Here is a 13,725-nt window from a genome sequence, read left to right on the forward strand (position 1 = left end):
CTACGGTGGTAAGTTGCAAGGGACCAGTCAGGTACGGTCATATGGCACAAATAGCACAAAGTTACGACTTACAACATCGCCGCCTCTGCCCTAAATCTCAATACCGCGAAGAAAGCGCTAACAAGATGTCGTAAGTGCAGACTTAAGAGTTAATAAAGTTTAAACTTGGATGCTTAAGACCGGTCAAGTGAATGGAAAATTGTGCAAACGCAGACTCCACGTAAGTCGAGGATTTTTTTTCTACTTACTGAGAGCACTGTAAGAGCGAGATCGATGGAGCGTTAATAAGAGTACGAGAAAGAATCTTGTTCTTTCTATTTTTCTTCTTCAGCTTTCTGGATTTGCTCTTCATTCTAATGTCTCTTACAGGTTGCCATTCAAACAAAATATCTCGCTCGATACCAAATTTACTAATCCGAATCTTGCCTCCCTTGGGAGTCCATAATCGCCTTCCACACGCCCTGCAACTATCGGGAGGTCACGTGAAGGTCAGGGTGGAAGCTGGAGAAAGGGCTCACGTGTATACGTTGCGGCCGAATCAGTCGCACAAACTGACATTAGAGATATACTATCTTGGATTGCCGTGGTCTGGAACATTTACGTATTCTCCAGGTTAGTTAATTTGTAAACATGAAAGTAGAATTTAGATGTTCTAGACTATTTTGGGAGATATTTGCGTATGGCCACAATCGTATTCCAGGAAACCCAGTTTCCGTTTTTTGAATCTAAACCATAACAGTCATATGGACATTTAGTAAGTAATACTTCTTTTCAAATTGTCTTTTTACGATTAAGTTTTTTTTTTATAAAAAGATTACTTGTAGCCGTCATCTTTACGCACTAGACTCTCTACTTATTGTTATTATTCAATCAATGAATTTCATATCATAAATAAATAGAGACTTCATGTCCTTAGTCAAATATTTATTAGGAACATGCAACATTCCGTCAATTATCTCGAGCCAGTAATAAAAACATTGTTTTCTTCTAATTTTGATTACTTACGTTACATTATAAAAGAAATATTCACTAATGTCGCAGATTTTGTTAAAGTTATCTTCTAAAACTCAGATATGACGGAGAAGACGATAAGCATGACAACGGAGTGCGAAACGGAGGGAGGTAATAAGCGGCTCATAGTGCGGGCTCGCTTACAAAGAGGACCCAACCTACGGCTATTGCTGTATGCGCCGTGCTGGTTCATCAATAAGACGGGCCTTCCGTTACAGATTAAGGTTAGTTAGGGTTAATAATAATCTTGGATTGATTCATTCTTGGGATCTGAAGTGGAATTTATTTTGATCAAAGATTACCCAGTATTTACACTAATTGTAAAATGGACAAACATTTACAATTTTATATAATTAGCCTTTTTGGACTTGCCAAAAGCAATTGACAATGTACATATCACAAATTTATTAAAAATTTGTTAAATTAAATTTGTCTCTATATTTTCGATAATGCGTTATTATAACAAAAGGTGAAATATGCGCAAAAAACTCAGGAACTTAAGAAGTGTTTAAAGTTAAAATGCGGAGTAAGGCAGGGAGGATCAATCTCCTCTAGACAGACTTTAAACTTTACACGACCTGCAGACGGTAGTGTATTGTTACATTGATAATATTGTAACTCTCAGCAGAGCTGAGTTTCTTGTCAGAGACGTAACATGAGATACACTAGACTCTAAGCGTTGTCCTACTAAAATAAATTTTGATTTTTGAGCATTATGGGATTATATTATTACCATTTATGGTTCTTTATTTTACTCAAAACCTTACAAATCTTGTTTTTCGTACAGGGTCGGTCAGACACATGTTACGAGTTGACAGACGAGCCGCTGCTCTGGTGCGAGCGCGGTGCGGGTGCGGGCGCATGCGGGGGCGAGCGGGTTAGGGTGCGCGCACACCAGTCAGGCTGGTCCCGCGCCGCGCGACTGCACGCGCATGCGCCGGGCTTGCTAGTGTGTGCGCACACTGAGAGGCGGCTGAACTATCGAATGTTGTTACATGTACGTATGGGTATTAAATTTTACAGGAGGAGCAAAAAGTTTTTGACTGAAACCTGGTTTGGTAAAAGGCCATGTAGCTTAAAATACATTTTAATAAAGATAAAGGTTCGTAGATAGAGTTTGTTAGAGTAGATAATATAAGTATAGGTACCTACCTACTACGCAACGTATAAACAGAGACGTAGAGCCAAGGCAAATTTTATTTTATTTTATTATAAAGGCACACAAAACAGGTTTCAGCTATAAATGGTCCAAATAAAAATAAAAAACAATAGATTAAGATCTAAGCGGTAACCCTTAATATGTGTACACAACAATTCTTAAATAAATATATGCACTAACTAACTAAATACTACTGAAATGGTGTACCAGGATATTTGGTGCGCAATAACTCGTACTTAATTCTTCGTTTAGTTTGCGTGTTTAGTTCACTAACGAAGGAAATTTATCATACTTATTTTGTCGATATAAAATTATCCGTAAAAAGCCTTTCACCAGAAATCAGGAGGTGAAAATCTAAGTTGAGTAAGTATACCTATTCCTAAATAAATACAAACCATTTTTCTATCAGGTAACCCTCTCGGAACTGTGCCCACAACTGACCAAGATAGTCACATTACTTCCCTACTTCATCGTCTACAACGATACAAAGAAGCATCTCCGCTTTATGGAGGAAAACGAAGCAGCGGACCTGTGGATGGATCTAGCACCCCAGCAGTGCACGCCATTTTGGCCTCAAACGGATTCAATGGCAATGCACTGCAAGTATCGGGACTCTACCGTAGTCTCGCAGCATTTCTCCATCACTAAGAACCATTTTACCGTGCTCAGGATGGATAAAGGAGTAAGTTTATCTTCAGATCACCTAAGTAATTATAACAAAATTTTCATGATTAGGAAATGGCGTAACTACATTAATTGAAAGGCGATACAAGATGCGGTGTACTCATTAAAATAAAATTTATTTAGTAGTATACCTAAATTAAAACTAACTACACTAAATAAGTAAAGCTAATAAAATATAAATAATATTATCTAGAGCTAATAAATAAACAAAAAAATAAAATAAAATATGTAATAAATAGACCAGCCAAGTGCGAGTCAGATCGCGCGCCGAAGGTTCCGTACTACAGTCGTAATTTTTCGTCATATTGCACGATAAATCAAAAGCTATTACGATACGATATATCGGTTACGATTAGGAAGGTACAGTACGCGGCAAGAAGTAATGAACATCGACCTTTAGAAGGAGATAGCAGATTTGTAGAGCACTGTCTCGGTCGACGAGACTGACAAAACGCCGTAGGTATGAATGCTGTCATTCATACCTACGGCGTTTTGTCAGTCTCGTCGCTCTACAAAGCCGAAATGTCATACTTTCGGCCGCGTACTGTAGAATGTAGATACGTATCGTACGTACGGTACCGACTTGCGAGCATGTTACACCTCACGGCCAGAGCACGTCGTTCCCTCTCCATGTCTTAATCGTCAACGAGACCCTCAGTCAGTATATGGCCGAGGTAAAACGCGGCCGAGATATAAACGCTCAACTCTCTCCAGTAAATTGCCATCAAAAAAACCTCCGGGATCGTCTCCGGACCTCTGCCTGACCGGAACACCATCGTAACTATTTTCTTAACGTGGCGTAACGCTCACATATTGCTACCAGTTTACAAAGCCACCTGATTGAGGGGCTGAGAAGCACCATGCCATCTGCAACTGCACTGCACTGCACTGAAACTATTCATGCGTGTGGACTCTATGTGACAACCGACCTTGGTGCTCCTTAGCTCCGCAATGGTCGTTCACGTACAGGCTAAAGAGTTCCGGAGAGGTCAACCCTCCCTGACGAACACCGCATTCTAGCATGTTCTCGCTAGATGTCGCGTCGCCCCATCTTACACTGTTAGTTTGGTTCCCGTACCAATATTTCAACAGATTCACCGTTTTTAGAAGAACATTAAATCCGTGCAGATTCTCCCAGAGTAAATCATCTTCAAATCAAATCAATCAAATTTACAAGGTCAAAAGCACGACTTAAGTCAAGAAAACACGTAGACCGATGTACCTCTGTTGACGTAGTGGTCTACGGTTACTTTTGAACTGAAATCCGTTGAATCTGTCGAAAGTCCTGGACGGAAACCAAACTGTGCATCATTCATATTATCATTTTTATTCAAACTTGGATGTTTATGAGATGATAGAGTGCAAGTTTAAATTATAAACATTAGAAAATCCGACATTGTAGAAATTTACATTCTATAAAATATAAATAAACAATAATTTTGAATACGGCCTCGTGTAAACTATTTCATGAAATACCTACTTATTAAAATTAACGCCCATAAATTACTTTACCAACTCTAAAATAAATTAGGTATCTTATGGATACTTATATCTAGGCTGCGATGGTTGTTCAAGCGACAATGTTCCATCGTCATGCAACGTATATGCAGTTCCTTTAGATTTATGGGTCCAGATCTTTATAGCTTTCAGATGAGCATCACTTTGCTCCTTCGCGGCAGAGGCTGGGGGAGCAGGTTCCACTTCCAGGGCGTTTGTAAGTGATATTGATGATGAGACGGGTGATGATGATAATTGTGATGGTGGTAGTGGCGCTGGTGATGGGTATCGTGGTCGGTGATTGCTTGAAGATAGGACCTGTGAAAGAAAAACTTATCAATTCAGAACCCTTAAAAGAGTTACCTTAACGATAAAATCGCTATTCTTTAAGTGTATGCCTCTAATCCATACCAATATTATAAATGCGAAAGTGTGTCTGTCTGTCTGCTAGCCTTTCAAGGCCCAACCGTTCAACCGATTTTGACGAAATTTGGTACAGAGCTTGCATCCCGGGGAAGGACATAGGCTACTTTTTATCCCGGAAAATCAAAGCGTTCCCATGGGATTTTTAAAAACCTAAATCCACGCAGACGAAATCGCGGGTATCATCTAGTTTTTAATAAAAGTATATAATAATTCAAAAAACACCAAAGCAGAGAAACTACCAACACACGCGGGACGGGATCTCGTCAAGATATGAAAGTTTTCGAAGTTGAAAGTCAAGTTTATTATTCATGTGGATTCTAAGAAGGTTTGGGAGTGACGAATTTTGAATTTCTGGTACTTACAGAATAATATGGCACGCTGTACGAATTAACTCTTTCCAACTTTGAGTGTTCATAATCCATCAGAGGTAGATCGGCAAAGTTTCCTAATTGGTACGAAGATTCTGGCTTTGCAAATGAACGCACATTATTCGTAGAAGAAACATCATAATCGTCTTCTCTTAGATTTATTGGCTTTGGTAATTCTTCTTCCTTCCATGTACTACTATCAGTGAATATATAATTTCTATCATTCATAACATTGATTTCCTTTTGGATATATCCATCTAACAAAGAAAGTTCAGGTTCTTCTCCAGTCTTTATAGGTGTTTGAGTATACATATTCATATTGGTTTGCATTTGTGGATAATTTATACTGGGCCTATGTTTGATTATATTATTATATTTATAATAAAACTGTATATTGGGATCGTTAGAATCAGGATTGTCTTCTTCATAATCGATATTCCTAAATTCCTCGCTATCAAAATCACCTTTATATTCATAATTGTCTAAATCTCTGTAATTATCTAAATTCCTTTCTTTCTCAGCGGCGAATTTGACAATTTTATCCAAATCTTTATGTGATAGATATTTAATTAGATTATTGAAGTCATCATCTCCCAAACCTTCGTTAAATGGTATTTTACTAACCTTATACGGCTTTTGTTTTGATGCTAGTCCTATATCATTTGCTGTGTAGCCATGCGGTGAACTATAGGTAAATGGGCTTCTATTAGAATAGGTATAAGAAGGTCGGCCGTAGTATTTGTGAGACGGAATAGAGTAATATTTCGCTCGTTTATTTCTCGCATACTCAGAGCTTCTGTATCCATCTGAGTCACCACTCCAACAATTAATTTCAATCACTGCACAAAAAATAGCACAAAAACATAAATATCTCCACATTTTTATACTTTGGTATAACTTATTTGGTCGGACCTGGTATGTAAACTGAGAGGAAGTGAAATTTGAACACTTTATAAGTTAGGAGTGTGGAATGAAAGTGGTGTAAATTGAGTTAGAGCCTGAAACGTGTCCGAGGTCCGCAAATATTACGTAAACATTCGGACATAATGTGTTACTTTCATTATATTTTCACCACTCTACAGTTCTGATAATTTAAGTACCTACCTATCTAATAAAATGTGCATATTATAATAATTATTATTTAATTTAATTGGTTGACTTTAATCCATACTTAATATTATAAATGCGAAAGTGTGTCTGTCTGTCTGTCTGTTAGCTTTTCACGGCCCACCAGTTTAACCGATTGTGATGAAATTTGGTACAGAGTTAGCTTACATCCCGGACATAGGCTACTTTTTATCCTGAAAAATTAAAGAGTTCCCATAGGACTTTTAAAAACCTAAACCAACGCGGACGAAGTCGCGGGCATCATCTAGTTCGAATTAAAATCCATATTTAATGTTATAAATGCGTAAGTGTGTCTGTGTGTTTTTCTCCTCTGTCTCCTTTTCTCGACCTATCTGTTTAACTGATTTTGACGAAAGGTGCAAAGATAGATTGCATTATGCATGTCAGAAACTTGTGTCCAGGAGAATCACAGAGTTCCCATGTGAATTAAATAATAAATAAATAAATAAAAATATTTTTTATTCTAAGTATTGAACTTTTACAAGTAGGTACCTACTTTTGAATCGTCAAATGCATCTACCACTGGTTCGGAATGCCTTTTGGGATGAATTGGGACTGTTAAGTACCTAAATTCCACATGGACATTGTCACAGGCCATCGTCTATCCAAAACGAGATAGCTTGGATCCCAGACACGGATATAGGCAACTTTTCGTCCCGAAAAATTGAAAAAGTTCCAACGAGAATTTACAAACCACGCGGATTAAGTCACCGGCATTATCTAGTTATAGTACCAAGGCAATAAATAAGAATATAATAAAATTATAATCTTGTGTAATTTAAAGTAGGTAGGTAATTATAAATTAAAAATTACAATGTGCAATTTCACTTCTTTTCTCTTCGGTAAGTTACCGTTGCGTATCTCGATGGTGCGCTTACGTGGACAATTTTATGGATCAATCTGGAGCAATAAGTGGACCAATTATTTCGCATAACATTGCTGAAATTTTCAGGTATTGTATGTGTATTGCAGAAAATTGCTTCATGTGGTGGTGACGTCATAATTGACTAAATTGCCTGGAATTGCGGCATTTCAATTACCCGTGTAAGCGTATCTTAAAGTAATTTTAAACAATTTATGTGGTCCCACTGTGTCATGCATTCATCTTGTAGCACATTAAAGAAGCGTTTTCATAGGAAAAAAGTTGTTGGTTTGGTATTGAGGTTTTGACATAGCTTCCTTCAGAAAGAAGGTTGATTATATTTTAGTTTATTATGGCATCGTTTCTCTCAAATGAATTCGAAGCGGTTTTAACTGATCAAGTTATCTTTATGAATATAAAATATATACGAGTAACTTACGTGTTACGGCGATTACGCACTGCACTTCCGTCATCCGAGTTCTATCCGTTATCCATGAGAATACCAGCAATTATCTACGACATAAGCTCCCGTATAAAACAAAAAGGTACGTATTTTCACGGACTCGGATGAGTGCATAACCGCCGTTAGTCGGAGTATGCCCGAGTAGTTTCGAACCCGTCTGGGGTCCTTTTTCGACGGGCCTCGGCTCACGATGCTGCGTTAAGGAGACTGAGGAATTCTAATTATTTATGTACCGTGATCGATGCAGATGGGGCGTGGGCTGGTGTGGGATGTGTCCTGCGTCGATATGATGGGGGTCTTTAATATTAATTTAACTTGTACACAGTCTGCAATCTGCGTGGATGTGACTGGAGGCACGGATAGGCCTTTCACCATCACCTTCAAGCCGTATGTACCTGGTGACGCGCCTTTACGCATCGACAACCTATGTGATGATCTGTTTCTCAAATTACATCAGGTAAAATTTTTTTTTTAAGTTTTTCAAACTTTAATATCTGATGCTGAGTTCAAATTAATTTATTAGTAATTTTTGCAATTGTAGGCTGATTCCGGACAAGTGGCACTACTGAGCCCCTACCAATCCATGTTATACACGTGGGACGATCCGGTGAAGGAAAGGAAAATGTTGTGGAACATTTACAATAACAAGGGAAAAGGATTCCTTGCAGATTTCTCACAAGATGGGTGAGTTTAATTTTATTTCATCGAACACCAATACGATTTGGATTGAAATCCTGGTCTGATACGTTTAAGATTTCTAAAAAAAAATCGTGTTAAAATCTTTTCGGTGAAATAAATTATCCTGATATTGTTATCTTTGATATTGTCGAGATGTGATAGCCTAGCGGCTAGAACGTCCGCCTTCTATTCGGAGGTCGGGGGTTCGATCCCGGGCACGCACCTCTAACTTTTCGGAGTTATGTGCGTTTTAAGTAATTAAATATCATTTGCTTTAGTAATTAAATATCATTTGAGACCCGTTCTCTGTAGTGAGCCGATGATGGGTTGATCATGATGATGATGATGTTATATCTCAGGAGAAATTCTGGAAGATAGGTACATAATGTAGCTCGTCAACCTTTGTAAATAAGTGTAGCGTGGTCGGTATTCTTAGCACATGCCCTATTATTTAATGAGGGAGGAGTAGGACTAGGACTGCTAAGACATTAATAAGTTGAAAATGATAGTACCTGAATATACTATCTCTATATTTGTTTTAGATTTGGCGAAGAGAAAGTTAGCTTCCACTCGGTAAAGCATTCAACTCTAATGGCAACAAACAGCGTAACTTCAAAACTATCATCAACTCTTAAGCGACTTACTCCCAAATCTCCTGAGCCAAGCACTTCAAGCAGCGACGATTCCGATAGTTTCGAAATACTAGAAGCTCACACTAAACCTAGTAAAAAGATGAGAAAAGACAAAGTTATAGTCTACTGGATATCATTCATGGATGGGTATCAAAGAGTCTTTGCTCTAGCTCAAGATGAAAGAATAGCCTATCAATACAAAATGAGAATCAACTCTGAACGAAGCAATTATGAAGTCTACATGTCCCTTGCAAGTGTTGGCTTATCGGTTTGTGTGCAAACTGGCAACGGAGTCAAAGAACTTTCGTATATAAGTATAACAGATTCTCTCCCAAAATGGGAGGTCAATGTCGGGAGTAAATGGAAACAATTAGCCACAGACGTGACCGCATGGATAGAAGACAAATACCAAACGGAACAGAAAAAGTGTCAGTTAAAAGAATTCTTACATATAGACTTAGAGAAAATGCAGATGACGAAACCGTTTTTCTCCGAATTGAGGAGGTCGTACAACCCCAGCGTATGGTTACAGTTCCGAAAGTCTGATACGTTCACGTACTGCCATTTGAAATTACAAAGACTGCAAATCGATAACCAGTTACACGAAGCTGTGTTCCCTAGTGTACTTTACCCCGCTCCCTTACCTCCACATTTGAAGTCTAAAGACGCTAGGCCATGCATTGAAGTTGTAACATTAAAACAGTATAGGTCAAATTTAAACCAGGACGTTTATAAATACTTTAAGGTTTTGATACAAGAGTACTGTGTTAATTTAGATAGAGGTTTTGTTAATCACATTTTTGATATAATGAATCATTGGAAGATTGAAGAGAAGCCGGCTGTGAGGCTGCGAGCTGATTTAGCTTTGGTCCATATGCCTTTGCCGGTTATTGCAATGAGGAGTCAGACTTGCGCGCAGAGAGATGTAGTTTTTGAGTTTGTTCACTTATCTCCGATCAAGCTGATACTAAGTTTGTCATCGAGAGGATATTCTAATGAGAATGTTGATAGCCCAACTAAGGCACGATATGGGAATCTAAAGGAGAATCGACCGAAGCTTTTTAATAGTGATCTATTGGAGTATTTGTTTAACTCGTGGGGGTCTTCTCTTTGTGATATGAAGGACGTTGTTATCAGGTGCGTTAGTTCTAAGACTTGTACATCATATCACGGGCATAGTGATTGTTTGCAATTTGAAAATACATGTTCCTATTTATTTCAGAATGAGTTATCTAGAGCTTCGGAATGCTCCCATCACGATGTCCAGTCTAATAGACGTGGCAAGTCGTCATTATCGGCTTCAGTTGGTGCAGCAGTTCTATGTTTTGGTACTCGGACTGAACATCCTCGGGAATCCGTACAGCTACATCGGAGACTTCTCAAAAGAGCTGAAGGATTATTATGAGCCGTGCTTGGTAAGAACATCCACATTAAGCCTTATCAAAATATTGGATGGTAATTTTCGTAGCCAAATCTTAGAGATTCTGATGCATTTACGATTACTAAAATCTGTTGAGTATTCTGACCTATATTCTGATGGGTCCAACTTTTATGCGGATAATTTCGACCCTGCTTTGTCTAAGTGCTGTGCTTATGCTATTCCACCACCTCAAATATTCCTTCTTAGCATTCTCAGAAAATATAAAAATTCTGGCACAGGCAACAGCATGTTCCCGCAGAGTTTCTGATGCAGCTTTAGCGTTATTCAACGGGGCAGCTAAGCTACTGGGTTGTACAAGCGACTACACTGTACCAAACGTGTTTGAAGATGCACCCAAACTACGTCCGCCAAAACGTCGTTCTGGTAAGACTGAAAAAAACTATTATGATCTTCAAAATGCCTTTTGACTCTTCAGAAGACTATTCTTCGTTGGTATCATCTAGTGAATATACCTACCAGAATGGGTTTGGTTGAGTAGCCTGTTGGATGTTTCACCTAAGTTTAATGCTATTGTTGAGGCAAATGAAACAAATTCTATTGAAGTTCGCAAAAGCGGATAGCAGACGCTCAAATAACGCTGTATTACAGATTGAGTAAACTTATAATTTAAATTAAGACATCTACCTTATTAGGTACGTAGGTATGAATAACGTAGTCCAAAAAAAATGGATGAAAAGGATCATCGAAGGCACTATTACGGGAGCTGCAAATTATTGTGAGCTGGAGCATACCGATATCGATAAATTTTGTTTCTTTTCTACATTTTTGGTGTTCAGGTGATGAAGGCAAAATCGTAGATGATTTACCCGAAGCAGTGATAGAAGCGAATAGAAATCATCCAGCGAGCGTTGCGCTTGCAGTCACCGGTCTTATAGCCAGACCAACATTTGGTAGGTGTCAATATATACTGTCGAGTCTTACTAGATTTCTCTTCAAGTACCTATAAGTAGTTCTTGCATTTCACAAATGCGCGTGGCTCAAGCTTGTGTTTAAGTCGTATCGGTATAAGTAAGCGTGCATTTGCGAGCGCTTGCTCACGACTGATTGGTCCGACAGGCACGCACACATACGTAGTATGCCGTAATACGACGTAAACACACGTAAAGTTCACTTACCTATTTCAATCGTGTGCAAAATGCCAACGGAATCATCATCTTATATTATATTTCGTGTGTGCATTTTTACATTTATTTTTTAAATGCACTTTTGATCGGTATTCTAACTGATAGGTAGATTTTTGTTTCATGCATGTATCTTTAATTTACTTGCTTTAAATGAAAATTAACAATTAAATCAATGTTTTATGTACTTAATAAATAAAATATTGTATTTTACACACATTTTTTTCTGTTCTCTTCTGTTCGTGTGGATGCGTAGATGAAGACTTTGTTATAGTGAGATGTGAGTATTCTTGGCATGATTTTTTTATTTTGTTTTATTCAAACTTGACACTGTAGACTTCATGGACGATTATGTGCTTGATTTCGTGTTTTTGTATCAATATCTTTAATTTCAACTTCGTTTCTAGTTTCCTTTATTTTCTGAAACGTTAACGTTACTTAACTATAGTCCACCGATTGCCGAGCTCGAAAAGTTGTGGTCACCGTTTGATAGCACCTTAGATCCGATCACTGATGCATCAATAATAACTACTACACTACTAGTACTAGGTACTTATCTATAGTGAAGACAGGACAGTGATTGGAAAACTGGCAGAAACTCAACCCTGACTGATGTCAGTTGATATTCACCATTGCTTAGACCTCAGACTGTACAATTAGACCGTTTCAGAGCTAAAGTTTCACATTTTACAGCTTACCCATACGTAATTCCCTGTTATGAGACGTGCAATTGACATTTATAAACATTACTTAGTTACCAATTATATTAAGTACCTACAGAGAATTGTCTTTGTATGAGACGTACAAAAGCTTTATATCAGCCGTGTAAAAAAGATTTTACCTAGACCTACCGACCTATTTCAATAGATATATGCCGTGAAGCAGCTCGCGCGGCGCTGTCTCGTCAAGTGGGAGTGGACAGTGCGGAGGCGGCATTGAGGGCCTGTGTGCAGCGCTCGGGCGGCCGGCTGGTGGCCAGGCGACGGCTGCCCAGGCATTGTTCTGCTGTGGAGGTACCCATAACAACGATCAATAGTTTATAGACGTCTGCTTGACGAAGGTCTCTTGCAATAATTTTCACAGAAGAATTCCCAGCTACTAGGTACCTTGGCATCGTCCGTCCAGCTAGGGAGTTCTTCCAACGCTGCATTTTCCGGTGCAGGATTCTTCTTCGGGAGAATTGTTCACTAATTAAAATAATGGATATTATCGTATATCCAAAAAGTGTTGACTTAAAAAAAAAATGGGACATCAGTAAAACCTTTAGTATCAAACACAAGGAATAGGTATAGTGGAGTACCTAGTTCTTGTTAAAATATTTTTTTAGTCTGTGTAGTGTGTACTATGTCATTCATTGATATCCTCTCTCTCCTCCATAGACGTTCGGGCACGAATCACGTTTTCTCTTTATTGTTATACTCAACTCATTACTCATAATACTCAAAAAAATATCACTACGTTTTATTATACCTTTTACGCACCGCTCTGTCAACAGTTCTCGTATAGGAGCGATCAGTCACGTCCTCACGTTATGTAGGTACATCCACTGTTGTTCTAGGGTCTCCGACCATACAGTGCGGCAGCGGCGCGTGGCTCAGCCCTCCTGTGTCAGCTGGCGCGAGGCCACTACGCCGACACCGACAGTTACGTTGCGCATGCGCATCTTGGACGCACTTCGCTATCCACGCTGCTTGTTTCGACACAGTAAGTGCTTGTGGAGGTCCCCTACCTTATAGCTAAGAATAAGTCCATCGAGTTTGGACTCGTTTATAAAATTGGTCAATTGCGAGTTGAATTCGCACACGAAGTTCCGTACCATTGTACAAGAAAAAAACTTTTTTTTTAAATTTTCATGGCCACCATTTTGAAATTTTTATTATTAATAGCGGCTTAGTAATACCTAGGGTCCTGTTAGCACTTCGGGTAATACAACTGAGACGAGTGAGTCCTTCGTCGGAACATTATTGTGCGCACAGCGCAACTCATGAAAACGTGTTTTTGCGCGTGCAATAATAGGTACCTACTTTAACTTTTTTTAAACTTTAGTTTGTAAATTCCTACGTAAATAAAGGTCAATTAATATTGTTCCTTTGATGTATAGACACATTTTTCTGGTGCGAGCGGGCGGCGCTAAGGGCTGGCACGTGGAGTGGGCGGTGAAGCTGGACGACCTGCTCGGAGTGCCGCGCGCTAAGGACGGGAAACTCGTGTTGAGCATCAAACAGGTACATTCAGAATATGGCGCGGCGATCTAT

At 38.8% G+C, this 13,725-nt stretch overlaps 2 protein-coding genes across 5 annotated transcripts in view; one reads left to right on the forward strand and one right to left on the reverse strand.

The window, feature by feature from the left end:
• Window positions 1-13,725, forward strand: part of LOC117986201 (intermembrane lipid transfer protein VPS13A-like) — a 43,507-nt gene that overhangs the window by 25,870 nt on the left and 3,912 nt on the right. For 3 of the 4 annotated variants that reach the window (XM_034973039.2, XM_069501893.1, XM_069501892.1), the window contains exons 40-53: window positions 370-612; window positions 1,072-1,235; window positions 1,799-2,008; window positions 2,580-2,852; window positions 7,924-8,055; window positions 8,140-8,282; window positions 8,819-10,045; window positions 10,131-10,323; window positions 10,568-10,712; window positions 11,126-11,239; window positions 11,727-11,750; window positions 12,338-12,483; window positions 13,029-13,174; window positions 13,572-13,695. In XM_034973039.2, the coding sequence (XP_034828930.1) occupies window positions 370-612; window positions 1,072-1,235; window positions 1,799-2,008; window positions 2,580-2,852; window positions 7,924-8,055; window positions 8,140-8,282; window positions 8,819-10,045; window positions 10,131-10,323; window positions 10,568-10,712; window positions 11,126-11,239; window positions 11,727-11,750; window positions 12,338-12,483; window positions 13,029-13,174; window positions 13,572-13,695 (3,284 nt within the window). The remainder of the gene's footprint in view (window positions 1-369; window positions 613-1,071; window positions 1,236-1,798; window positions 2,009-2,579; window positions 2,853-7,923; window positions 8,056-8,139; window positions 8,283-8,818; window positions 10,046-10,130; window positions 10,324-10,567; window positions 10,713-11,125; window positions 11,240-11,726; window positions 11,751-12,337; window positions 12,484-13,028; window positions 13,175-13,571; window positions 13,696-13,725) is intronic. The other variant, XM_069501894.1, reaches the window with a different exon arrangement.
• LOC138403037 (uncharacterized) lies at window positions 4,014-6,031 on the reverse strand. The gene is made up of 2 exons (XM_069501986.1): window positions 5,116-6,031; window positions 4,014-4,669 (listed from the first exon to the last, which is right to left on the reverse strand). Exons 1-2 carry the CDS (start codon window positions 6,022-6,024, stop codon window positions 4,391-4,393), a joined length of 1,188 nt encoding a protein of 395 aa, XP_069358087.1. The 5' UTR covers window positions 6,025-6,031; the 3' UTR covers window positions 4,014-4,390.

The sequence above is a fragment of the Maniola hyperantus genome, chromosome 11 (assembly GCF_902806685.2).
Source record: "Maniola hyperantus chromosome 11, iAphHyp1.2, whole genome shotgun sequence".
Lineage (NCBI taxonomy): Eukaryota > Metazoa > Arthropoda > Insecta > Lepidoptera > Nymphalidae > Maniola > Maniola hyperantus.